General features: G+C 40.8%; 1 protein-coding gene across 1 annotated transcript; it reads left to right on the forward strand.

Annotated features, from left to right (window-relative positions):
* Nucleotides 1–136: 136 nt before the first annotated feature.
* On the forward strand, nt 137–24332 carry LOC139445322 (transmembrane protein 116-like). The gene is made up of 13 exons (XM_071226444.1): nt 137–251; nt 11944–11987; nt 13513–13576; nt 14412–14552; nt 15443–15553; nt 16299–16348; nt 17606–17722; nt 19333–19375; nt 19600–19686; nt 20166–20217; nt 20797–20889; nt 21130–21203; nt 22559–24332. Exons 1-13 carry the CDS (start codon nt 204–206, stop codon nt 22694–22696), a joined length of 1062 nt encoding a protein of 353 aa, XP_071082545.1. The 5' UTR covers nt 137–203; the 3' UTR covers nt 22697–24332.
* The last annotated feature ends 470 nt before the right edge of the window (nt 24333–24802 follow it).

Genomic DNA, 24802 nt, shown 5'->3' on the forward strand with positions numbered 1-24802 from the left:
TTGGTAATATACTTACTATTAATTTGTTATGGTTTCTACTTGTATTTGTGGACAGCAAAGACGATACCAATTATTGATACCACGTGAACGAGAAATAAATAAACCTTAGCGCCATCTTTCGGTAATTTCAGACGAAGTCACGTGTGGTCATAGCCGAGTAGGTTCCTGTGTGGGAAAGCAGGAAAAGTTTCCTAGTTTGCGAGATGAACTCAACAAATTATACCAGCGACGGTTTGCTCACCGATGACGAGGTTGGTGTTAGGATATTTAATTTCGATATTGAATTAACTGACCTACCGTTAAAGTAGAATGTGTGTTACATTTGTTTAGCCATGTAGGTCAGTGCACGAATACAGAAGGGTTTTCAATGACGACCTGTCAAAAACGTATATTTCGTTCATGAACTGTACAAATATGTAGGGCTAGGAACGAGAACTTTCGAATGCTGATATAAATGTATTTAAAGTGTTATGTTAATATTCACACATTCGATCTCTGACTGAAAGAGGTGCTGACAGTAACACCATCTTTAACTGCGGTGGTAGATTACCTCGTTTTCCCGAGATTTAAATAAAAAATAGTTTCCCGTGGGTTTGTGACTGAAAAGTTTATATCGCTGTACTCCCAGATAATTCCCCTACCTATATACATACTTGTCATAATTTTGCTACCAAAACTTGAGGTAATAACAAACTGGTAACACGTTCACTTCATGTTTCGACGACTCCGTGGGGACAGGTTGTAGTCAAAACTGCCTAATGTCAGAACGGCCTCAAAACTGAAAAGTCAAGACGGTCACAAAAAATGTCAAAATAGCTACAAACCCATAGTCAAAACAGCCACAACTGATGTCATAACGACCACAGGTAAAAAGTCAGAATGACCATGATAATAATGATAATGTTGACCTAATTGCAATTTTGGATGATACAGTGTACTAGGATATCTTGGTGCAGGCTAAAACGGCACTTCAGCAAAACGTCACGGATTTCTCAGATGAAACAACAGCACCTCATTTGGCGAAAATGGCACCTCTCTTTTTAATAATAATAAGAACGATTTATGTGGTAGTATATATGCTTTTTTTACATACACCAATTACTAATTTCAAGGGTTACCTTACAGGAAATATGAGGGTACTGTAAATTAACGAAATGGTGTCGTATACTGTACTTTAAGATCTAGTAATTACTTTAATTTCAGGCAGTTTATGTTTCTTGTCAAGAATTTAGTACATGGAACATTATTGTGTCTCCCACAGGATGCAAATGTATTTTTTCTTCATCCATTCTATACATTTGTGTATACTGGATGCACATGTCTGCGTCGCATGAAACCCTGCTTCAAGAACTTGTCCAACAGTCCATCGTAGCTGGGAAGCGATTGACTGTCAGAAAGGATGGTGTGGTTGAAACCGACTATCACCAAATCTTTCACTTTTGTCCGTTCAAAGATTCCATCCAGCTACTGTACAATATCATTAACTAGCTGTGTTTGTAGAACCATTGAACGCAGGGTCAACAATCATTAAGTCTGGAATTGGAACCTCTAAGTGACATCCAGAATCAATTATAAAAAACTCCATTGTCAACAAACAACATACTGTTTCAATCTTTTTGACCTGGAGAAGGCATATGATACAACATGGAAACATGGTATTTTATGAAAGATTTGGATTGTGGGATAGATTACTTCACTTCATATCTCAGTTATTATAGAACATACAATTTCAACGAGTTGGCACTACTCTGTCTGATCAACAACATTTCTTGTGGTAAGAATATGCATACGATAGAAAGACAGCTACAACTATGTCGTAACAAAATTCAAAAATGGGCCAATGAAAATGGCTTCTAGTTTTCTAACTCCAAAACAAACCATTCACTCTCATCGTAAATTTAAACCGTACAAGGATCCAGATTTATGTTAAGATGGTACTCCTATCAAGGTGGTAGAAGTGGCAAAATTCTCGGCCTCCTTTTTGACCGTCATCTCACATTCTTACAAAACATTAAATATATGATGGGAAAGTGCCAGAAGGCGCAGCGCTCGACTTGTGAAAAGTTTCAAATCCCGAATGGGAGGTGGTTTTGACACATAAAAAGGCTGTATACAGGTCAATTACTTGGACCCAAGATATGTCATTTGTCAATGGCAAATGTCAATAAGTAAAATAAACAAAAATGGCGAATTAACCAAAGCAGCAAATCAGAGATGAATATATATCATGATATATCTGGCCATAAATATCCAATAAGAAAAGTGCTTGACTAAGTCATTATACTTATAGCTCCTGACAACGTTTACCTTGGATACAGGAAGTATGATACAAAGACACGTGCTGCGCAGAATTTCAATTATGATTTTTGATGGCTGTGCATTGTTGTTTTTTTAATCCAGCAGAGCTCGAGATAATTTTTTGAGCATTTGAGTTTTTACTCGAAGGTTTCTATTTTAATTGGTTCATTACATTTTACATTGGGTAACCAATATTTTTTCACTCATCTATCCATCACTCTATACATTTGAGTTTTTCGTTTAATACATGCGTGTCTGTACACAAGTTAATTGAAAGTAATTTGGTTTTGAGTGGTTTGGGGGGTATTTTACGCAAATACGCAGCTTATCTGTAGCTCTGATCCCGTGATAAACCTAGGATTGTTTTAAGGAGGGCCCAAGGGCACATAGACCTCGAAGAGTGTGGTCCGTTTCATGAAAAAATGGGTGCATGTAGTGAGTGTGACGCCTGTAAACATAAAAAAAACCCCATAAAAATGCTGCAAAATGTATTTGTTCAAACAGCATGTTTAACATAAGACATTAAAATTTTATATTTTTAAACATATTTTATTGTCTGAAAAGACAAAAGGAATGGGCACATGTCCACCACTTTTGCCGCCTTTTCCCTAAATTAATGCATTAATACAACATTTATCCCTGTGTTATGGGTTTTCAGACTCTTAAGAAACATTCATAGTTTTCTTGCTAATCACATGAATAACTGTAACCTCCTCATTCACTTATAAAAGACAACTGTATCCTAAAAACAAGCCATCATCTGTGTATATACAACTTCTGTATGACCCCACACTCCTTGTTATAGTGCAAGTAATCGCAAAAGAAAATGTATGATTTGATGATAATATTATCGTGTCATGAACAATAATAAGGGCACATGACGCTGAAAATTCTGATAGAAAACAGGACAATATTTGTACTGTACATTCTCAGAATGACCCAAAACTTTATGAGAGCATTTCATTAGTCATTAGAATTGATGTCCTAAGCCGAATTAATCTATATTATTTACTTTTAATCATGACATTCTGAAACATGATGCCTTGCTTAACATTTCTATCCGTCAAATGATAATGGTCCATGACAATTGACCGATGGTTATCTGGCACAGGCGTTGGGAGGGGATCAGACAACCCTCCTCCTTCACTTGTACAGGTCATTTATACTGTCTATATTAGATTATGGTGCTATTGTCTATGGTGAAGCCTGCAAAAGCAATTTGGAAAAATTGTACACTATACACCACCAATGCCTCAGGCTATGTCTAGGAACTTTTAGGACTTGGTCCCTTGACCAGTTTGTATGTGGAGGCTGATGAAGCTTCACTCAAACAACACATTAAACTGCCACGTCAATACATCACTAAACTGCAATTCCGATCTGTCAAACCCAGCATGCAATTGTGTTTTCAACCCTCAAAATGAAAACCTGTTTAGAAAGTTGTCAAACCTGGTTCTACCTCTTAAAATCAGAATTCAACCACACATCACTGCAGCTTACATGGCTTAAATAGATTTAAATACAGTGTTCCCTCGTTATTGCTCGCTTCAATATAGGGCTAACTCGGTTATAGCGTGCGGTAATGCATGGCTCCCAAAATTTTCAATAAACTCAAGTTTTCCAATGACACGATGTTTTCCCCTATCTCAGAAGACATTATCAGCTGATCACCGCGATCACGCAACACCGGAAATACCAGTAAACAAATCCGATCTGAAGTACGCATATTAATCCTATTATTATAATATCTGGTAATAAAAAAAAATGTTCATTGTTTATCTGGACTAATGTTTGCAATATATATTTTTTAATTATATTCAAAATTTCATTCAATAAAGTTTACAATAATTTCGGCGAAATCGTTTGCAAAGTGATCGGTATATCGCACAACTCACCGTTATTAACAGCAACCACGGTCAGATTACCGCTATTGACGCCTTGAAACGAACTTTAGTTGCAAGAGAATGGATACACATCATAAATGCCATATCATGACCCGCTAAAAGTTATATTTGAGGCAGTTTGACTATTAAATGTCAACATAACGTTTTCTCAATCGAAATACATGTAGCGCAGGAAGTCCCTATGGTGACTGGTTCAAATCGTTCCATACGTCAAAAATTATCCTGCATACAATCTGTACCAAACTGCTACGCTTGTGATTCTTATAATTTTAAGTATATATGGTGGAAGCTGCAGCTAAATTAACATGATATTGGAATATATTATTCCTGATAAAATAATAATTTCAGATACAATGTCTTCCGACCATTGCATCAAATTTCTTTAAAGTGATATCACAGGGTACGTTTTACCTGAATCGACAGTAGATTGGGAGGAAACGTGTGCACAGTTGATTGCTAGTTCCGGCTTAGTTTACGAGGAAATACACACGGTAACCTTAATCTCTGCATATAAAACAATGCCTTTGAGAGCAGGAAATACATTTTAAATGGTAAATCGTCATGGCTAGTGATGTTTTATATCAAATTTCATACTTTTATTGACCAAGTTTGTTATAGATCTAGATCTCTCTACCTGCTTAATCACCTGAAGGGATACAATATGTTTGTTTGTTTTTTTAAATAACTTCTATTCTAATCTTTTTTGAAACCCTGAAACGTGCAACGTAGATCGTGTTACGTAGGCAGAGCATGTATACTGTTTTGTTGGTCATCTACCACCTACGACTCAACCTTCGTTAAACCGCTGATCATCTATAACGCTCATTAATTATTTGGACCCCAAAGGTAACAACTGACCAATGTACCTGCTTGGGTTGTCAGCCAAGACATGATGAAGTTGTTAAGGATGATGTTGTATTGGCCACAGTTGGTTTACCCACCAATATCTGCTTAAAACAGATGAGGAAGAGCTTCCTAAGTATATCCCTTGTGATGAAAGGTTCACCGGCAAGCATATTTTACTTGACTGTGGGCTTTGCAATTCACAAGGGATTCACATGACATCATGGTAAATCTGAAAGATTCTTTTTTCACACTTAAGCGAGCATGTCATTCTAAGATTCTTGACATGAATTGGTCTGTATCATAAATTTTAAATGTATGTGTTAATAACAAATTGCTTGTTTTTAAATTCAGGGTAATGCCCCTTATATGACACTTAACCTGATCGTGTGAAGCCCATTTCTGGTGTCCCCCGCCGTGATATTGCTGGAATATTGCTAAAAGCGGTGTAAAACCATACTCACTCACTCACTCACTTAACCCGATCGTGTGAAGCCCATTTCTGGTGTCCCCCGCCGTGATATTGCTAGAATATTGCTAAAAGCGGTGTAAAACCATACTCACTCACTCACTGACTCACTTAACCCGATCATAATTGATGTTATTATCATCAGCCAGTGTTTTAAGCCAACTCATTGCTCATGACATAAATCCTGCTGGGGTACCATGCAGGAAGCTGAGGTACTGCATGTCCCCATGATCTCCAGCTAAGTGGCCTAGCTTTGTTTGCTGCTGGCCCATAGCCAGTATTTTAAACAGTTAAAACAAGTAATATTGTTGTTCCCATGTATGTTTTAATGAATTAATCAAATGTAATGTGTGGAAAATCCATGCAGTTTTTATCCAGCTGCTGGAGAAAATGGCTAAACAATCAGGTGCTGATCACTTGATAAACAAGCACTGACAATGTGTGATAGAGCCCATGATCTTGTGGTAAAGTGTTCTCAAATTAGCTTAGGTTAGCTTCAAGCTGGCAATGTGAGTTCGATCCTCCACGTGGTGTTTACTGAAATCCAAAAAATTGAGCCTGGTAAAGTGCATTACTCCCCTTCTCTTCCCACGGGCGGTGGGGTAGGCTAGTGGTTAAAGTGTTCACTCATCACACCGAAGACCTGGGTTTGATTCCCCACATTAGTGGGGAAGCACGTTTTTGGCATCTATCGTGGCACCACCCTGTGTAGAGCACAGAAAAGACAGCTTGAAATGGCGAGGGTAAAAACTAGACTTTCATAATGATATAGGTTAGAGGACACTCTTGCCCCGGGAAGATGTGCGTAAGACAAGTTGGAATGATTTTTTAATTTGACGTTTACACGATATATGGCTTTTGTCAGTCACATGACCGCGAAATTGACATTCATAAGTGTATGAACGACACAATTTGACGTTCATACGCTTTTCACGAGACCGTGTTCTTGAAATGACGTAAACACTGACGGACTACTTCCACATTCCTGGGGAAACCCCTGGGAATTCCCTAGCACGAAAACATACATAAGCATTATTTCTGATAATTTAGAACCTTTAATCTTGGTCTCAGCAATTCAGTATACATTGAGAAACGTAAGAGAGCTTGACTGCATGATTGTTTACGAATTTCCTCGCTACAGCCCATCCTAATGAACAAACGAAAAAATGCACATCCAAACTATCGTCAGTATCGACTCGATCTGTGTCTAGGCTGACAGTGACTGTCTCCAGCAATCTACGAATCTACCTTGGTGTCTGTTTGACGCATCTTTAATCACCTTTTAATAATCGGTCAGTTGATCAATGATGACTAACACATGTAACCGCGACAGGTTCATTAACAACTTCGGAAATCCTCCCGTCACGTTTATCATGTCGGCCATTTTGACGCCTTGTACTTGATGAAGATGTATTACGACGCGCTGTCATTGTGACTGACTTACTGAGGTAGTTCATTACAGACCTTTCTCATCTAATGGGGATATTATATGAACACATGTGTTGCGTAAGATGTTTCTGAAGAGCAAGTTCTGCATCCATTCACTCATGTCACCTCTCTTTTTGGGGAACTATTTTATTCCGCGATATAGCTGGTTGTTGTTTGGCTGTCAGTGTAAACATGAAGTCATACGTACTAAATAAAATTGTGTTTAGATCTTAGCCTACATCCTTTGAGGTAAGAAATTGTGATAAAAAATTATAAGAATTGACTTTCACTTTGTGTGAGTTCATTGGATTATGAACCTTCATAGAGTGAGGGCCAAACTGTATGAACAACAAATTGACGACAACACATGATAAATCTGTTCTCTATGTGAGCTGTTGTCTCAACATGACAGTGGGCTTTTGACTGAAAAATGATTGTTATAATGTATGAACCTCTGTGTAGTCCTATTGTATTGTTGGTGTCTCTTATATTGATATTGTTGTTTGAAGTAAAACTGTTTGTGTGACAGCTGTGGAGATGATAAATTCCCGCAGTTAACATAATGTGCATCAGTGTATAGAGGGATATGCTGGCCTGGACATTTTGATCTGTACGATGTATGTGCCACGTGTAATTGTGTACATGGTTTAGACTTGATGTACTCCGGACATAGTGTTGAAACAACAGTCAGTGTCAAAATACACTCACTGGTGTTGAATGACAGTAAGCTTTGTAATATATGTATACATGTATATATATATATGATATACAAGATTAACTATAGCATGTATACTTGATATAGCACACGTGATGTAATCATATTCTATCATGTCTAGTGTTGAAAGAACAAAATCACAATAAATCTACCAGTGTTGAAATGACAAAAATCATCACAATATACCTGATATTCCCTTTGACCTTTAATGTCAACATACGGTTGTAAGTGTCAAGTTTTGACATGAAATGTGCAATATGGATACCAGAGAGTGTAAACTTTGGGCATAATAAACTAGCCTCGCCCAATATTTTTCTGCTAACCTAATCGCTAATATGACACCGTATACGGCAACTAAAGACACCATAACTAATATTATCTGCTTGTAGAATATCTTGTTCTTGGATACTGCAAGCCTCACTAGTAGTAGTGTACTCACTGTCTCTTGCATAAATGCTGGCCATACTTTGTTTATTGAACTACATCCCCTAAAACAGGCCCCATTTCTTTTTAAAACAAAAACCTCAATAGCCAGTAATATACATTCAGGAAGTAAGAGTACCTGGGATGGAAATTCTATAACGTGTACTGTGCGTACGCCCAAAGAGACATCAACCCTTATGTGAACTTTCATTGTCTTTGTAACTTTTACCATCATCCCGACTGACTATAAAAGTCCAGTTTCCACCCTTGCGATTAGGCTTGAATTTCCGGGCTCGATCGTAGGGCAACCAGTGGCTATTACGAGTTATGTCCTTGCATTTGCTTGAAATAGAATGGCGGCGCCCAGTAAAGTTGATCTGATTGACAATCAAGATATATATTGTAATAAAATGGGTCTTGCCACGCACAGTGAATCAAATCACTTGAGCACCTTGATTAAAAACATGAAAAGATTTCCATCTGTCGACGCCAAGTTGGCGGTACACATGCTTTGCAGATCCTGCTGTCGTTGAAATCCATGTTGTTTAAGTACCAGATGTCTAGTTCGTTTAACGATTTTGATTGGACTGTGCATAGACTCATTTGTCCAGCCAAAATGTAACTCCATAATTCCAGCAAGTGTGAAAACTGGACTTTTATAGTCAGTTAATGCCTTTGCCTCTGGAGGGGACCCACTGTGTCCTGTATGTGGGTTGATCAGAGGGAATCCACTACTAGCAATCTGCACGTTACTGAAGTTGTGGATGCCCACCACACTGTCACTGGTCCACTGCGTGGACGTCCTACAGACAAACATTGATTGTGTCACCACCCATGAAGATCCAGGGTAGAACAGGTCTTCAGCAACCCATGCTTGCCGTAAAAAGCAACTGTACTTGTTGTAACAGGGGACTAACGTGATTGGGTGTACAGGCTTGCTGACTTGGTTGATGCATGTCATCGTAACCCACTTGTGTGGATTGATGCTCATGATATCAATCACTGGATTGTTTGGTCGAGACTCGATTATTTACAGAACGCCATATAGCTGTAATATTGCTGAGTGCAGCGCTAAACAACAAACAAACAAAACTTGCATAAATATGTCATCATGATCTCACTTGACTGTCAGCATAACACCATGAAAATTGCTGACATAATACATTTAGAAGGCATTATGAGTTCAGATATCTACTAACTGTTCCCATGCCAGTTTTGTTTTATTGTCTAAAAGTTGTAGACTGTGACAGGGGGATGTGATGGCCGGGTGAAGTCAGAAACTGGGACTTGTGTCTGGCGAGGGAGGGAGGGTTGACACATCTATGTCACTATGTTGCATCATGGTCCTTGACATTCCTCAAGTTGAAATCAAAAAAGGAAAAGCATGCATTGGATACGGTTGTTTCTCAAGTGTGACACGGGGCCAGATGACAAAACTGGGGTTTTTTCAGCTTTTGAAACTGCCAGTCTGAAAATTACCAGTCCCCCCTAATTTATGTCAGTCCCAACTTTCAACAAATAGTAAAACGTATGAAAATTACCTGGTTTTAATTCCATCAACATCATGTTCAATTTAATGACATCATCACCAAAGTAACTTTGTTTGATTTACACATCATTCACAAAAGTTCAGTCACAATTTTCTCTTTTTTCAAAAATATTTCGAGACAAACTGGCTACAAATATATATTTAACCTCAAAGAGAATGTTATTTCCTTGCACTAAAATTGACAAGGTGAAATCCTGATGGTGACAAACAAGCTGATTTCGTTGAAAAAACTTATATGAAAACCACCGATGTTTTGTTCAACAACAAAAATTTACCAGGTACTCTATTTACTGGCAGTCACATGAATTACCGGTCCAAGCCTAATTTTACCAGTAAAAAGTTGGTCATTACCGGTAAACAGGAACACTGGTTGCTTGTGTCAAGAACAATGTTCGTTCTTGATGCATCTGCAGCATTGGTTGCTCATGCATTCAGAGAGTTGGGGATCTGTAAGGTTGAATAACTGAGGCTAGGTAGTGTAAGGCTTGCAATGTCAAGTCTGATGTACATATTGTATGTGATGATGTCAGTCATTGTATTACCATGATTACTCTGTATTACCATGGTAACAGCAGCCATTAGGCGAAGCCCAGGTACAATGTATACCAGGAATGTGCAGACTCAGCAGTTTGTGAACATGAAGGACCCCATGCTGTCTGATGAAAGCTGCTGATAAACAATAAAGCAGTCTGTTCCAAATTAAAATGAGAGGTATCTAGTCTACAGTTAGACCATTGAAAACAGCTTCAATTTTCAAAATACAGTTGGTTTATCGCCTAATTATACAGCATTGTATAGAATCGTATATCAGTACAGTCATAGTACAACTCATGTACCATATTGCAACACGCCATAGTATACTAGTTATACTACTCAAAATAAGTAAAGGGCCACCCTATTCTTTTATGTTTGCTATAGCTTGTCTGTCGTGCCAAAAAGAATCAGGTTGCCCATAACTTCTTTTAGTTTTAAATAGTATATACTCACTGACAAAAGAAACACAAATACTATATATGTTGATTAATATATAAAGAATTACTTATATTCAAGAGATATTAGATAAGTTTGATGCACAAATGAACATACCGTTATGTTGTGTGAACCGTCGACACTCATGAACGCATCACATGTGACGTCATAGATCCATGACTCGAGAAGCACCATTTGATTAGCGTGTAAACTCTGGAAATCGTGTGCAGCATATTGTGATGAGAATAAAGACACTGGGGTAACACTTGACTTATTGTTAGTTTTGTCATTAAGTGGTACACATCTCTTCTTAACGTCCATATATCTCTATGTTTCTATGTTTCCGTTTCTTTTGGTTGTGAGTATATCATCAAGATTAGGACGTGTTCTAACTTTCCCAAGCCGAAAAATATTAGGCAACGATGTTATTGTAAGTGAGTATCGTGTTATGCCGCTTTTAGCAATATTCCAGCAATATCATGGTGGTGGACAGCAGAAATCATGAAATGGGCTTCACACATTGTACCAATGTCAGGAATAGAACCCAGGTCTTCGCCGTGACGAGTGAACGCTTAAACCACTAGCCTACCTTCGGCGTGACGAGTGAACGCTTTAACCACTAGCCTACCTTCGGCGTGACGAGTGAACGCTTTAACCACTAGCCTACCTGCACCGTGACGAGTGAACGCTTTAACCACTAGCCTACCTGCACCGTGACGAGTGAACGCTTTAACCACTAGCCTACCTGCGCCGTGACTAGTGAATGCTTTAACCACTAGCCTACCTTCGCCGTGACGAGTGAACGCTTTAACCACTAGCCTACCTTTGCCGTGACGAGTGAACGCTTTAACCACTAGCCTACCTTTGCCGTGACGAGTGAACGCTTTAACCACTAGCCTACCTTCGGCGTGACTAGTGAATGCTTTAACCACTAGCCTACCTGCACCGTGACGAGTGAACGCTTTAACCACTAGCCTACCTTCGCCGTGACGAGTGAACGCTTTAACCACTAGCCGAACCTTCGGCGTGACTAGTGAATGCTTTAACCACTAGCCTACCTGCACCGTGACGAGTGAACACTTTAACCACTAGCCTACCTTCGCCGTGACGAGTGAACGCTTTAACCACTAGCCTACCTTTGCCGTGACGAGTGAACGCTTTAACCACTAGCCTACCTTCGGCGTGACTAGTGAATGCTTTAACCACTAGCCTACCTGCGCCGTGACGAGTGAACGCTTTAACCACTAGCCTACTTCGGCGTGATGAGTGAACGCTTTAACCACTAGCCTACCCAACTGCCCCTTGATGTTATTGTAATAACATGTATTTCCTTATATTGTTTCAGATGAATGTAATTGCCACGGTCAATGTGATCACATCATCACTCAGGTGAGTCCTGGAACCTGTTCAACAGGCCTCTAACATGAAATCACGTGTACTCAACGTACAAATTTATTTTACTTTGGCCCATTTCCGTGGTCTAGTGGTAGAGTGTCCGCCTGGAGAGCGGTCATACCAAAAGACGTTAAAAGATAATACTTGTTGTTGCCCTGCCTGGCCTCAGCATTAAGGGGCTAAAACAAGGACTGGTCAGCTCGGGGTCGGTATACTGTGGGGTATCCATGTCAAACTGCGGCATGGTATCCCTAGTAGAAGCAGCCTTGCAAACATGCAAGCACGTCGCTATATAACTGCAATAATCTTGGACGCTGCTTTAAACCCCATTTCACTTCACGTTTACCATTTTTTTACTGGTAAAATTAGATAGGTAATTCATGGTACTGCCAGTATTTATAAATCTTTGTTGTTGAACAAAACGTCAGCGATATTCATATAGGTATATTTTTCGAACGAAGTCAGCTTGTCAGTTGCCATCTGGGAGTCTATTTTTAGTGCTATTAAATAAGATTTCACTTTGCTTCAAGGTTAAATATATATTTGTAGAGATTTAGTCTCAAAAGAATTAAAACCAGGTAATTTTCATGTGTTTTCTCATTTGTTGAAAGTTGGGACTGACAAAAATTAGGGAGGACTGGCAGTTTCAATAGTCAGCGAGAACACTGCTTTATGGTTTGAACTGAAATGCATTTTTACCAACATGCTTACTCCTTTGTGACATTAGCACAGTGATGTATTAATGTATCATGTTTTATGTGTCTTGGAGCAGTGATAACACAAGCAATTCCCTTGTTTACCTATATATTGTTAAATTAAATATGTTTAAATCATGGCACTTCGTCGACTAATGTGTTTGGGCTCAGTGTTTGAAATAGAAAATAACTAAATGCAGGCCATGAGAACCCACACAAATGTGAAACTACTGGCCCGGGGTGAACTCTACCTGCCAGGGGCCTATGGACAGGCTCTTATTTCGAACTCTGCTTCCAAGGTATTTTTTGTGTATGCTGTGGTTACCATGGCTACAGACTAACATTTAGACCGCTTGTGCTTCTGTACAGACAGTAATGTCCCTGGTGGTGATGTCAGCAATGGTAACCATGGTTACTGCTGCAGTAACATTTGCAGATTAGGGTGAACTGTTTGTTATTTGGGTGGTGTACAGAATTTACCTACATCGAGGTGTCGATGGGTGTAGGTCTCCGTGATGATCCCGGGTAGAATAGGGCTTCAGCAACCCATGCTTGTGGTAAGGGGCAACTATGCTTCTCGTGGCAACTTACAGGATCGGGTGGCCACTCTCACTGACTTGAGAGATGCATCGACTGGTGGATGCATCGATGTTCAGAACATCAATCACTGGTTTCTCTGGCCCAGACTTGATTATTTACAGACTGTCATCATAAAGCTGGAACATTGCTGAGTGTGGTGTTTAACAACAAACAAACTTCCAAACAAACAATGTGTAGTAACCCACTGCAGTAATCATTATTCTCAATCTTGTCTTCTGTTGCAGTGCCCTTGGTGCGGGATCAATTATTCTATGCTCAGTCTTTCACAGGAAGATATGTTTCTCCGAGGTGAGTGTTTTTTCTCATCTTCCATCTGTCTATAGCAGATCAGGTGTGATTTCCATTGCCAAGATGGCACACGTGCAAGTTACATTGATCTTCGCGAGGTAAGAGAGTAAACTAAGTAACACCTTAATTCCTATAAGATCAATGGAAGATGACGACCGATCAAATCACTCCGTTTACTCTTGAGACTAAAAAAATATAGTTGAGTTTAAGGTAGTCCTGCTCGCTGACTTTGTTGATGCGTGTCATCATATTCCAATTGCGATGATCATGATGTCAAACACTGGATTGTCAGGTCCTAGATTAATTACAGAACACCGTCATATAGCTGGAATGCTACTGAGTGCGGTAACAATCAACAAACAAAAACTCACTCACCCACCCCCTCATCTGTCTGTAGCAGGGTCACAATCCACAAAGGGATCTTAACGCGGAGATGACCTTAACTCCCATACTTTAATATAGACTTTAAATAGGAGGGGGCACAGGTGGCCTAGTTTTCTAAGGCGCCGCGATTCGCTGTGCAGAGTTGCGTCGCTTGGGCACGCCAGAAACCTTTGATTGTGGGTTTGAATGCCGGTTCGTCCCGATTATGTTTCTAGGTTTGTCAGCACTATACCCGTGCTCGTTGGTTTCACCAAAGTGGTAAACGTCTGAGATCTGCATCACCTCGAGCTTTCCTCCCGCATTAAGCTGACACGCCGCGATATAACTGGAATACTGTTAAAAGCGTCGTTAAACCAAACTCACTCACTCACTCACTTGCAATAGGCGTAGTGCTATGATCGCTTTATGGAACGGGGCCTAGATCGGCTGCATGTCTGTTCTTTGTCTTCAGGTGTATCCCATCTTCCAGCTGTCTATAGCGGATTTGCTGGCGTCGCTGTTCTTCTTCTCCAGCACCATCATGTTCCTGAACAACGTCGCCAACTACCCTGGCAGCTGTGGCCCCTGTGATTACGTCACGGCGGTCATGACGGTGAGCAGCAATAGTCAGCCATTTTGAATGTCAGCTCTGTCTGAGCCTATACTGGCCCAGTCTATGTTGCCCTGAAATCAGTGTCTGAAATAACTGCCTGCCTGCCCGCCTGTGGCTAGTAACTTTTCTTTTGGGCTGCATAAAAATTTCCTCCCTGCCCGACTATCTGACAGATAATTTTAAGACTAGTTATGTATACAGGTTTATTATAAATTCTTGTAGATTCTCAAGTAATTGTTTGCATTATTTCAACTGAATCAAGACATGATTTGTCTTAGATTTTGTGGTTTTTCAATATTTATGATGCCTGAATGCAGGCACGTAACTTTGAAGATAGACAGGCACTACTTATGGGTCTCCTGCCCGGGTCTCGTTGTCCTGAAACACAGGACCAGTCTATGTTGTCTTGAGCTTCAGGCCCAGTTTGTAAGTCCACCCAGCCTGCCATTTCACAACCATGTTATAGTACAGGAGAATGTTAAAATCACTTTGTGCACAGGCATAACTTACCAATTGAAGTTCAAGTCAGAGCCGTGACGCTAAATGTTGATGCAAATTATACGTTGCTTTCAGTAATAGGATATGACTAGCAATACTAGATGTGGTGTTGATATTATTATCCCCTGCCATGAAGTGGAAGGGGGATATAGGAATGGGTGCTGTCCGTCCTTCAGTCCTCCCGTCTGTCATCTTTGTTTGTTCCTGGAGCAGAACACAAAAACCATGAGAGCTATCTAAACCAAACTTGGCACATAGATAGGTCTAGTAGATAGGTCTAGTGGTGAACAACCGGACATGTCATATTGGCGGGGATACGAGTATTTCATGCTTGTTTATAGGAGTAATGCTTTCTGTCAATGGCACTACATGTGTCTGTCATCTGTCTACAGGGTTTTTACATCAGCACACTGTTCTTGACTCTCTCGTATGCTCTGGAGGCTTTTCTGAGGGTCAGGAAACGCCTCCACAATGGATTCATCAGTTCCTCCAGAGACCAGCAGGTACGTTCCCATCCCTCCTCACATCTCCCTGTCTCCTCCACTGTCATAACTCCTCTCAACATATATGGCCCCATTAGAAAACATTTCTCGTAAGAGTGGATTGATAGCTAAACACACGAAATTGGTTGATTCCATGCCATGGATGGTTGTTCAAGCTGTCTACTACTGGTTTGGTTGATTCAGATTATTGACAGGTTACAGCTGAAATATTAAACAACGCTCACCCACTCACTCTTTCAGTCTCTCACCCTACTAGATGCACATGGATGACGCAACATTCAATAGTAATCACTAACACCAAATTTGTATGTAGCCAGCAGGACTTGCTCCTTTTAAAGTTACAAAGCCTTCTCCAAACTAACTGGCCCACAACTAAATGGCGGAGGCCGTGAAGTGGACGAAGCTGAGATCGTGACGCCACCTCGAAGTCCCCGGAAAATATTAAAACTTCTCACCCCTAAAACGTTTTTTTCCTGCACTCCGAGATTAAATCACGGCTTCCATGTACCTCATTTCTAATGATTTAAAAGTAAACCTAAAAGTTGTTGTACATATTACAACGACTTGTCGGTTGTCATTCTACCGAGATGATTCAATTATAAAAATTAACATGCACGGAGAAGGGGTGAAATTTGGACTAGTCAGACGGGCCATCTACTTTATTTTTCAGCAAGCCCTTTGTAATTTTAACTGGCCACGGGCCGATGGGCCGACCCCAGTTATGATATTGTGTTTTTCTTTGCAGAGAACAGTTGTGAGCTACAGTTTCATGCATCTCATCTATGCTGTGGCTTGGTGAGTCTCATACCCCACGAATCTTCCAATTACAATAGTTCCCCAGTAGGGCTGGGACGGGTAACTCGGGTACTCGGGTCGGGCGGGTAGGACCCAGTGTTTTATCTGCCTTATAAACCAACAAAGTTAATTCTAATACGCAATAATGAGGATCTATATATGCGATATAACGAGACTATAAACACATCCGTGAGCTATGTTGAGTGACGACTACAGGTGGGAGAGAGAGGAAGGTGACGATTTATTTCTCACACAAACAAAAACTAAAAATGGGGCCTGCAAAGAATATCATTGTAAATGTCAACTTAAATTAGAGTGAAGAAAATCTAGTATTGCGGGGTTTTTGGGGGGACTTACTGTGGAAGACCCAGGGACTTGATCTGAAATATGTAACTTTTTATAACGATGAAAATCAAGTCCCCGGGTCTTCCACAGTAAGTCTCGGGTTTTCTACGCCAGTAAAACCTCATGTGGGTCTTTCTCAAGTTTGAAGAAACCTAACGATCAATACAAATGAACACTCTGAGGTTTATAACTGACTATAAAAGGCAAGAATAAAGGATTTATATTTTGGCTGGACTTGCATTGTACCATGTTGTACAATCAAAATTGCGTTATGAAATTGACATCCGGTTCGAAAACTGCCATACAGATTTCAGTTGATTGCAGGATTTGCAAGGCTTGTGTACCATCCATTTAGCATATGTATTCCAAGTCTTTTCATATTTTTAATCAAAGTGCTCATGTGATTTAATGCACTTCGCGAAGTAAGACCTGTTTTATGACAATAAAGATCTTGATTATCGATCAGATTGTCTCGATTGGGCACCACCATTTTGTTTGAAGCAAATGCAAGTGATAAGAGAGGTGGAATCTGATTGGTCAATAGGAGGGACATAGAAGCGACTTAACTTGTAATAGTCACTGGTGACGCTACGATCGAGACCAGAAATTCTAATCTAGTTCGTCAAGGGTGAAAACTTGACTTTTACAGACCTCTTGCTTCGGGAAGATTGTTTTCAATCTGATCAGACTTTTGAGATGACCCCTACCAATGTGATTGAAATTCCTCCTGTAAAGTGGCAATTGTACGGAAGAAATTTAGGGCCATTTGTTTTATATATTTTTTCCTTGAACATTTCAAGAAAAAAAGATTTGACCCTAAAAGGCTGCTGTACAAATGCCACATTTCAAATCAAAAGTTCATCATCCATATTCTGTCATCGTCATCATGAAGATGCTGTCTGTGTTGTGCAGGGTGGTGCCGCTAGCCGGTGGGATTGTTCTGCTGGTGTTCACGCACTGGGTGACCTCTGATGACACCGGACCAGCGAACGCCTCCTACGCTAAACTCATCCCACATGAGTGTTCCACGTGAGTCCTGGTATTCTATTTCCAAACTGGCTGTTGTACTGGAATGCCTATAAATGGCCTATTCCACTGCTTTTTTCAAAATGTATTAAACATTATTATCCCCCGCCCCAACGAAGTTGACGGGGGGGATATAGAAATGGGTTCCGTGCGTGCATGCGTGCCGAATATCTCAGAAACCATTAAATACTTTCTTACAAAGCTTTGCATGTCTACTAGGCACATACTGAACTGGTGCCTTTTGCTATTTAATAATTTTCTAAATTTTTATTTTTTACGTTTCCATGGCAACAAGTTGGACTTAAGTTCTATGAGGGTGCTGTTCATTTCCAGATCCTAACTCAAAAACCATTAAATAAGTTCTTACAAAACTTTGCATGTTTACCAGACACATACTGAACTGGTGCCTTTTGCTATTTAGGAGTTTTTTAAATTTTTATTTAATACGTTTCCATGGCAACAAGTTGGACTTAGGTTCTGCAGTGGTGGTGTTCGTTTCTAGAGTGTAACTCAAAAAACGTTAAATACTTTCTTACAAAACTTTGCATGTTTACCAGGCACATACTGAAATGGTGCCTTTTGATATATAGTACTTTTAGAATTTTTTTTATTGTTTTTGTTTCCATGACAACAAATTGGATTTAAGTTTTAATATAGGATTGGTTTACTTAAGGAGTATAACAATTAAACTGTTAAATATTTCCTTGCCAAACATTGCATGTCTATATATAAAGCGCATACTGAACTACTGCCATTTGATATAAAGGAGTTTTAGAAATGTTTATTTTACAATTTCCATTGCAGCTATTTTGCCATGGGCTAAGAGAAATGTTGGGTCAGTTACCTGGTTTGGGACCATAACGTGTTAAAATGGGCGGGGGATATAGATGACTTTGTCAACCATACGCTTGTTTTATATGTATTAAGCATGGTTAGAAGTGTGTGTATATATATATCCCCTTTCTTGCCATCTTATGAATTTGATCAACCATGTCCACTGTTTACACTTTAACCATGTGCCAATAATTTCTCTCAGTAGTCATTGTCAGCTCGGTGAAACTGGTTTACTGATGAACTTTGGCATTTATTTTCCTTCAAATGATTACGTCTTCCTTTGTTCAAGTCAGTAAGACTTTGTTGTTAGTTTTTGGTTAAAAATGATTTAAAAAATCTATGTCTAGGTGAAGTACAGTGCAGATGCACTGCTTTTGTTCTCATGCCATGTAAGATGAGTGAGTGAGTTGTGTTTAATGCCGCTTTTAACAGTATTACAGTTATATCTCGGCGTGTCAGCTTAATGTGGGAGGAAAGCCCGAAGTGATGCAGGTCTCAGACGTTTACCACTTTGTTGAAACCCTCAAGCACGGGTATGGTGCTGACAAACCTAGAAACATAATTAGGGCGAAGAGGGATTCAAACCCACAATCATAGGTTTCTGGCGTGTCCACGGGACGCAACTCTTCACAGCGAATCGCAGCGCCTTAGACGACTGGGCTTACCCGTGCCCCCCCATGTAAGATGATGTTTTCACAGTAAACACAGAGGGACTATGTAATCTCCAAGTATATCATCCGCATGTTGTATGTACAGTGTCTAGTGTTTGCGTCTTCCAGATGTTTGCCGGTCTTCCACTACACTCAAGATAATCCTTGCTGGGTGAGTCTTTTTATTCCTTTTGGTGGGTTGGAACAGATACCCGGACACTGGGTTGGATGATCAGTCAGAGTAACTGGATTGATTGTGTGTTATTCTGGTCAGTGAAGCTTGTAGCTGGAATGAATATTCACTCACTCATTGACTCAGTCCATCATATTGTTCTTCTTGTGACACTTCAGCTTGAGCTGCCTGAATCCTCACAATGCCATGTCCTTGTGTTTCAGTCGCATGTGGAGAACGGCACATCTTGGCATCTCGCATACAAGCTGGTGTTCCTCATCCCTCTCATTGCAGTCTTCCTCTCAAACATCGTAAGTACAGAGTTGTTACCCCTGTCATACTTCCTCTCCAACATTGTAAGTACAGAGATGTGTCCCCTGTCATACTTCCTCTCCAACATTGTAAGTACAGAGATGTGTCCCCTGTCATACTTCCTCTCCAACATCGTAAGTACAGAGTTGTTACCCCTGTCATACTTCCTCTCCAACATTGTAAGTACTGAGTTGTGTCCCCTGTCTTCCTTCCTCTGTCTTACTTCCTCTCCAACATTGTAAATACAGAGTTGTGTCCCCTGCATGTTCCTCCATGTGTTGGCAAGCGGCAATGTGGTTTGATCTGGTTTGATTTGTTTGATGGGTGTTACTGCAAATGTGTGGTGGTATATAATGGTTCACAGGGCATCTAGAAAAGGCAGTGACTGTCTACTTGTTTAAAGTACTTGCAAACACGTTTCAGGTTATTTAAATGATAAAGGTGATGTTACTAATATGAGGATGTGTTCTGTCTCCAGTTCCTGTACGTGTGCATCGCCCGAGCCTTCAAACAGGTGTCCATGCGGAGAGGTCAGTTGTCTGTGATGGATGTGTAGAGGGGAGTGTGTGAGAGTGAGGGTGTTGTACAGTTTGTTTGTAGTTTGTTTGTTTGTTGTTTAACACCACACGCAGCAATATTCCAGCTATATGACAGTGGTCTGTAATTAATAGTCTAGACAATCCAGTGAATCCTCGATCTTCAACGCTCTGTTGAGTGAGTGTTGTAGAGTGAGTGAGTGAGTGAGTGAATGAATGAATGCCTGTTGTAGAGTGAGTGAGGGAATGATTGTTGTGGATGAGTGAGTGAATGAACACAGCTTAGTCACATCTATGAGATGTTCTACCATCCACAGTAACAATCCTACGCAGTATTCAGAGACACCACTAATAGCTTTGCAGAGTTACCTCCTTTGGGCATGCCAGAATCCTATGATATAAATCCAAGATTTCTCTGATTGTGGTTCCTGATTTGTCCGTACCATACACATGCTCACTGGTTTCTCCATAGGGGTTCAGTGTCACTTCAGTCTTTACTTCCACATTATGCTGCCGTGCCATGTTATATCGAAAGTACAATTGACTGACTCACTCACTCACTCTGACCCGCAGGCCTGTACACCTTCCACCAGCGCCAGGAGGAGTCCACTGTGAGGAGGAAAGCAGTGCTGTACCAGTCAGCTTTCCTGTGTTGCTGGCTACCCAGTGAGTAGAGGTGACGATGTAGCAATACAATTCACCTAATTACACCTACTTGAAGAAAACTGAGATATTCCTCCAGATTTAAATCATTCCCACACTTCACTGTTCAGTTGCATGTGTCTGATGCATGTGACTCGGTTTGGCGTTTCCATGATCAGGCAGTGGTTAGTCTGCTTCAGGTAATGGTAAAGGTGAGCTTCTGTACCTGTGGCTCTCTGGTTGATTGCTTCCATTGTGTTTCAGCCCTCATCCTAGGAATCGTATCCTTCCAGTCAGACTTCACCATGAAGCGCTACTTCTGGCTGTACGTGCTGCAGGTGAGACTTGTACAAGAGTTCTGTGATTGCAAATCTTTGTAAAGTGATGCGGCAGGGCCCTGTTCCACAAAGCAATCATGGCGCTATGACGATCGTAACTCCCATACTTTAACATAGGCCTACGATAGTCATAGCACTAACACGATTGTAACTCCCATACTTTAACATAGGCCTACGATAGTCGTAGCACTAACACGATTGTAACTCCCATACTTTAACATAGGCCTACAATAGTCATAGCCCTACGACAATCGAAACTCCCATACTTTAACATAGGCTTACAATAGTCATAGCTCTACGACGATCGAAACTCCCATACTTTAACATAGGCCTACAATAGTCATAGCACTAACACGATCGTAACTCCCATATTTTAACATAGGCCTATGATAGTTGTGGCTCTGAGATCGCATTGTGGAACTTGGGCCAGGTGTCAAACACTCTTCTGCTTCCTCTAAACAACCCCTTCCCCTCACTTGATCCTGCAGCTTGCACCCTTCTTCCTTTGTTGGTAGTGTTGATTGGTTGAACAAACTTGCATGAGTCGACACAGCCATTAGTCCGCTGGTCCCAGGACATGTGGTTTGTTTGTTTGATAGTTGTTTAACGCCGCACTCTGCAATAGTCAAGCTATATGAAGGTATTCTGTAAATAATCAAGTCTCTACCAGACAATCCAGTGATTGACATCATGAGCGTTGACCCATGCATTTGGGATACGATGACATGCATCAACCAAGTCAGTGAGTCTGACCTCCTGAGCCTGTAAGTCGTCTCTTACAACAAGCAAAGTCACCTTTTACGGCAAGCATGGGTTGCTGAAGACCTAATCTAACCCGGATCTTCATGGGTTTGTCCTTGGGCAACTGAAAGGACGACCTGTGTCCTCCCAGTATCCAGTAAACAAACCTTCTGATAAGCGGTGTATTAACATAACATGTACGAACTGAATCACCGAACCCAATTAATAAAACAGCATAGAAGTGGAATGATTGTAAAGATAACCTTTTTCTTGATTTAGAAAACCTGATAGACCCAAGAGAGTAAAAACGTATTGAATAGCCAATGAAGACTATCAGTACCCAATGTGAATGACATCCTCAAAATGAACCGTAAACTAGCTGGTTGATCCATGTCCTCATATCCCAATTGCGTTGATCGATGCTCATGATGACAATCACTGGATTGTCTGGTCCAGGCTCGATTATTTACAGAGCACTGTCATATAGCTGGAATATTGCTGAGTGCGGCGTTAAACATCAAATAAACAAACAAACAAACAAACTAGCTGGATACGGCTCATAGTGTTCACGCGAGAATTGTTGGTGTAATGTTTCTGTCAATCAATGGTTCCAGGCGTTGCTGGGACCACTCCAGGGATTCTTTAACTGCATCATCTATGGCTGGAAGAGGGAACAGTTCCGTCGTGCGCTGTCGGAGAACTCCAGCCTGACTAGCACCAACATGCCGTCCTACCTCTCCCTCACGTTATGACAGATCCTGCTCACGTGAATAAACATACCTGCATGTCGTCACCCCGCTTCTCTCCCTCCCTTTATGATGGAGCCTGTCTACGTGTCGTCAGAATAGACACAACTGCAGGATGGGAACATGCAGTGGCAGGTCCAGAGGGGGGATGGGGGGACCCCTTTTTGAAGTGAAAATACAATCCCACCAAGATAACATCCTGATTTGGTTGTTAAAGTAACATTCACAATGATTTACTGTTTGATTGGCATTCTAGAAGTTGGTGAGTAAGTAAGAAAACGTACAACTTGGATAATAACTTCTGGATTATTGCATACGGCAACCTTTTTTATGCAGATACTTACACCGCATCTACATCGAAATATCACCATGTGCAATCAGCCAGAAGTTATTATCCGTAAAGTACTTCTTCTTATTAATAATGGTTTACATACCATTGTTTGTGATCTTTTGGGTAGTCAACCCAACCCCACCAAGGTTACAAATGGCCCGAATGGATCCACCCGTCCCCGTTCTTTTCTTAAATCCAGGATCCGCCCCTGGGAACATGTATTCTCTTCCACATACTTTTACCTCAGTCGGTTACAGACATTTGGAGTTCATGTAATTTTGGTCTTTTTCTTGTAAATGAGGCCCTCTGGCATTGGCATCTTCAGATGATAGTGACAGACTATCGTACCTGTTTGCTTGTTGGAGGGTCATGAGACACTGATTTCTGGTTGCCATGGTAACTTTGTACATGGTCACATTTCAGCACAGAATTTGTTTCAAACTGTTCAAAGAAAATAAAAAAACTTATTTTCTTAACTGCTGAAGGAAAACTACTTTCTCAGCCTGTGTGGAACTTCATCATGCGTGTTTCAGAAGCTGTTTCAAACCATGCATCCATGTGAAACGCTGTCTGAAGATGTTACGCATATTTAATGTATATAGTGAAATATTTGTTTTATAGCATATATATTTATATTTGTTGTGGAGATGCTGGGGGATGGGTTTATATGGGCTTGTAGTTGTATATGATTGTAGTTTTGGCTTATAAAAATAAAAGGATTGGTTCTCAGGCAATGGCTTTTGTAAATATGGTGCGAGTGGGCAGTGTTTGTTTTGTTTTTGTGTCGTTGTTCAAGCTAGTATGTAACAAGATTTTGTTGACAGTTAATTCGGCAAAATCATGTTCTTAAGTGTTGTAGCATTTCACTGCTTGGGTCGTGTGTTTGAGATGGGGGATATTTTAAGATTTTTTATATTTTTGAAAATGGAAATGTAAACAAAAATGCGTCAGATTTTATGATAATGCAAGCGGAGCCTGAGAACCAAGACTATTATTTTTTTTAACCTTACAGATTTGCTATATCTTATAGATAGAGTGTGGTAGGGATGTATGTTCTACTACTGTGACTGTAGACATGAGCACCTGTACATTTTGCTTGTTATTATGATGATTGTTCAAGTGTGAACGTAGTGAGTGCTTTGTAAATGTGTTAGAAGACTGTACATGACAAATACTTCCACCACACTACCTACCTCTGATGTTGTCTTGACTGAGCACTGTCGGGGCAGGAGAACAGCCAGGGTGTGAGGCTTAAACAATAGACACACAACTGAAGGAGCAGTGCGTGTACGTGTGTGTGGGGTGGGGATGACTGGGTGTGGGTGTCTGGGGGTGGGTGTGTGTGTACTGAGCACTGTCGGGGCAGGGGAACAGCCAGGGTGGGGGGCTTAAACCATAGACACACAACTGAAGGAGCAGTGCGTGTACGTGGGGGTGGGGGGTGGGTGGGGGGGTGTCTGGGGGTAGGGGTGTGTGCACTGAGCACTGTCTGGGCAGGGGAACAGCCAGGGTGTGGGGCTTAAACAATGGACACACAACTGAAGGAGCAATGGAATGAAATAGTACAGAACTCTGCAGTGATAGATTTTGTGGGTATGGGTGGGTGTCTGTGTGTGTGTAGGTGGGTGGGTGTGTACATGGAGGCTATCTGCTATCTTCAGGGTGCATGTGCATGGAGGCTATCTGCTATCTTCAGGGTGCATGTGCATGGAGGCTATCTGCTATCTTCAGGGTGCATGTGCATGGAGGCTATCTGCTATCTTCAGGGTGTGTGTGCATGG

This window comes from Haliotis cracherodii, unplaced genomic scaffold, assembly GCF_022045235.1.
Source record: "Haliotis cracherodii isolate W230 unplaced genomic scaffold, xgHalCrac1.p SCAF_6, whole genome shotgun sequence".
Lineage (NCBI taxonomy): Eukaryota > Metazoa > Mollusca > Gastropoda > Lepetellida > Haliotidae > Haliotis > Haliotis cracherodii.

Excerpts from the sequence above, each read along its gene's own strand:
- LOC139445322 (XM_071226444.1), top strand. The coding sequence starts at position 204 with ATGAACTCAACAAATTATACCAGCGACGGTTTGCTCACCGATGACGAG. Across the intron at positions 17,723-19,332 it reads ATCCCACATGAGTGTTCCAC|ATGTTTGCCGGTCTTCCACT; the intron begins GTGAGTCCTGGT and ends TGCGTCTTCCAG. Across the intron at positions 19,687-20,165 it reads CAGTCTTCCTCTCAAACATC|TTCCTGTACGTGTGCATCGC; the intron begins GTAAGTACAGAG and ends TTCTGTCTCCAG.